Source organism: Microtus ochrogaster, chromosome 5 (assembly GCF_000317375.1).
Source record: "Microtus ochrogaster isolate Prairie Vole_2 chromosome 5, MicOch1.0, whole genome shotgun sequence".
Classification (NCBI taxonomy): Eukaryota; Metazoa; Chordata; class Mammalia; order Rodentia; family Cricetidae; genus Microtus; species Microtus ochrogaster.
This window is the reverse complement of record NC_022012.1, coordinates 74341994-74344240: the sequence shown is the minus strand read 5'-3', so window position 1 is coordinate 74344240 and position 2247 is coordinate 74341994. Positions and strand designations below refer to the sequence as shown.

Sequence of the window (2247 nt, the reverse complement as noted above, 5' to 3'; positions counted from 1 at the left end):
CTGAGCCACCTCTCCAGCCCGAGTTTATTAATTTTTTATTTAACTGGTGTGTGTATGTAAATGTGCACATACGTGAGCTCACAGTGTGTGTGTGAAGCTCAGGCGTTTACTTTCGGGGCAGCCTTACATGTGTTACTATAGTTTTGATGGTATAAATGCTTTCTAGAAATTTCAGACACTGATTTGGCCCTGTCAAATATGACAGAGTGTTCACTGGTGTGTACTTTTTGAGAACCCAGGAGCTCTTCTTAACCCTTTGTTCTATGTTCTAGCCATCTTTCCATGGTCTGCACAATTAACACTACTCCTCACTCTCTGCCTCATTTTATTATTATTTAGGGCATCATGTATGTTTGTTTCCATGTATATTATGGCAAATTTAGTAATGCAGAGATATAACTTGAAAGGAGCAAGTAGGATCTGAAAAATTAATTTAAGGCTAAAGTAATGGTCACACAAAAATAATGTAATAGTTTTATATGTTTACTAATTGGTAGATTTTATACATCTGAGTCAAAGTTCTAGAAATAGTGATTTAACTTTTCAGGAGTTCATCAATATTAATAGGTTGTGTGTATGCTTGTGTTTGCATATGTGTGTGCATGTATGTGGTTATTAGAGATAAGGTGTTACTATGTCACTCAGTCTGTCCTTGAATTTGAGATTCTCCTGCCTCTACCTACCACATAATAGGATTTCAGACGTGCAATTCAACAGTTCCTTCTTCATTAAAAACTCAGGAGATTGATGTCTGGTTCCAAACAGTTGGTAATAGGAAGTATGAACCAGAACTTTAATTTTTATTGACAAAACTGAGTTGTGTGTCTCAGTGGTAGAACATATAAGGCCACATCCAAGTCTCCCTGGGTTTGATTCCCAGTACTTCTTTCCCCTATAAAAAGGAAAGAACAAAGCTTTTAAGTTGCTATCCAGGTAAATGAATATCTTTTTTCAAGATTACTTTTTTTTAAAAAAAATTGTGTAGGGATGTTTATGTGTGTGTGCATGTGCATGTGCGTGTGCCTTCTGAGATCAGAAGAGGGTGTTGGATTCCTTGGAGGTGGTTACAAGCTGCCTGATTGGGGGCTGGTAACTAAACTCCAATCCTCTGCAAGAGCAGCAAGCACTCTTAACCACTGAGCCATCTCTCAAGACCCAGACACTTCATTTTTAATGGGAATCTTCTTCAAATTTGAAATTCTAAGCAAATTTGTTTAGTATGTAGTTCTGTAATGTGTTTGTTTTTATGATGGCTCACAGTGAATTGTTCATACCTAATCATTTTTCAGATTTATAACTACCTCGACAAGTATGTTGTTGGCCAATCGTTTGCTAAGAAAGTACTTTCAGTTGCCGTGTATAATCATTATAAGAGAATATATAATAATATTCCAGCTAATCTGAGACAGCAAGCAGAGGTTGAGAAGCAGACATCATTAACACCTAGAGGTCAGTGTTTTTGCTAATTGACCAAAATATAGATTACTGTGCTTAATCTTTATTTGTAACTCTTTTATCTGAAATTCATTTACAGTAGTACAACATATTAAATTATTCCTTATATAACGAAATCATTTTGGTGGGTTTCTAGTGGCATTAATTTTTTTTTAAGTAGGTGAGAATAAGAAATACCAGAGTACATTAACTTTTAGTTCAGTAAGTATTGTTTCTTAAAACTTGGAGTCACAAAGTAAAATGTGTTTCTTGAGGGTGTATTTAGGAGATGTGTGAGAAGCTCAGGTATGGAGTACCTGCCTGGTGCTCATAGGCCTCTGCCTTTGATTGCCAGCACCACAAAAACCAACAAGACTGTTGGAGTAGAGATCGAGTGCCTTGAATTCTTGAGATTACCTTTGGACAGAGCACTGCAATGCTCTAGACAAACTCTAGTTTTTCTTTTTTTGGGTTCAAGATACAGGATTTCATTTGCCTAAGTCCGAGCTTCACAGAGATGAAAAGTTAACGCGGCATCGCACTCTCTTCCTTGGACCCCAGCTATAGAATGTGAGGTAGAGGGCAAATTTCTAAGTGATTCTTGGTGTAATTTGTATTTAGCTGAGATTCTAACATGTATCATCGTACTCATTTACTGTGGACTGTAGAGTAGTAAAATGTTTTAATATAAATTACAATTCAGTTTAAATGTAAATATGGGTTTCTCTGTGGTTTTGGAGCCTGTCCTGGAACTAGCTCTTGTAGACCAGGCTGGTCTCGAACTCACAGAGATCCGCCTGCCTCTGCCTCCCA

The 2247-nt window shown here is 37.1% G+C and overlaps 1 protein-coding gene across 1 annotated transcript in view; it reads left to right on the top strand.

The window, feature by feature from the left end:
- Clpx (caseinolytic mitochondrial matrix peptidase chaperone subunit) overlaps positions 1-2247 on the top strand; it is a 41496-nt gene that overhangs the window by 19711 nt on the left and 19538 nt on the right. Inside the window, exon 5 of the mRNA XM_005347764.3 lies at positions 1290-1449. Coding sequence (XP_005347821.1) covers positions 1290-1449 — 160 coding nt within the window. The remainder of the gene's footprint in view (positions 1-1289; positions 1450-2247) is intronic.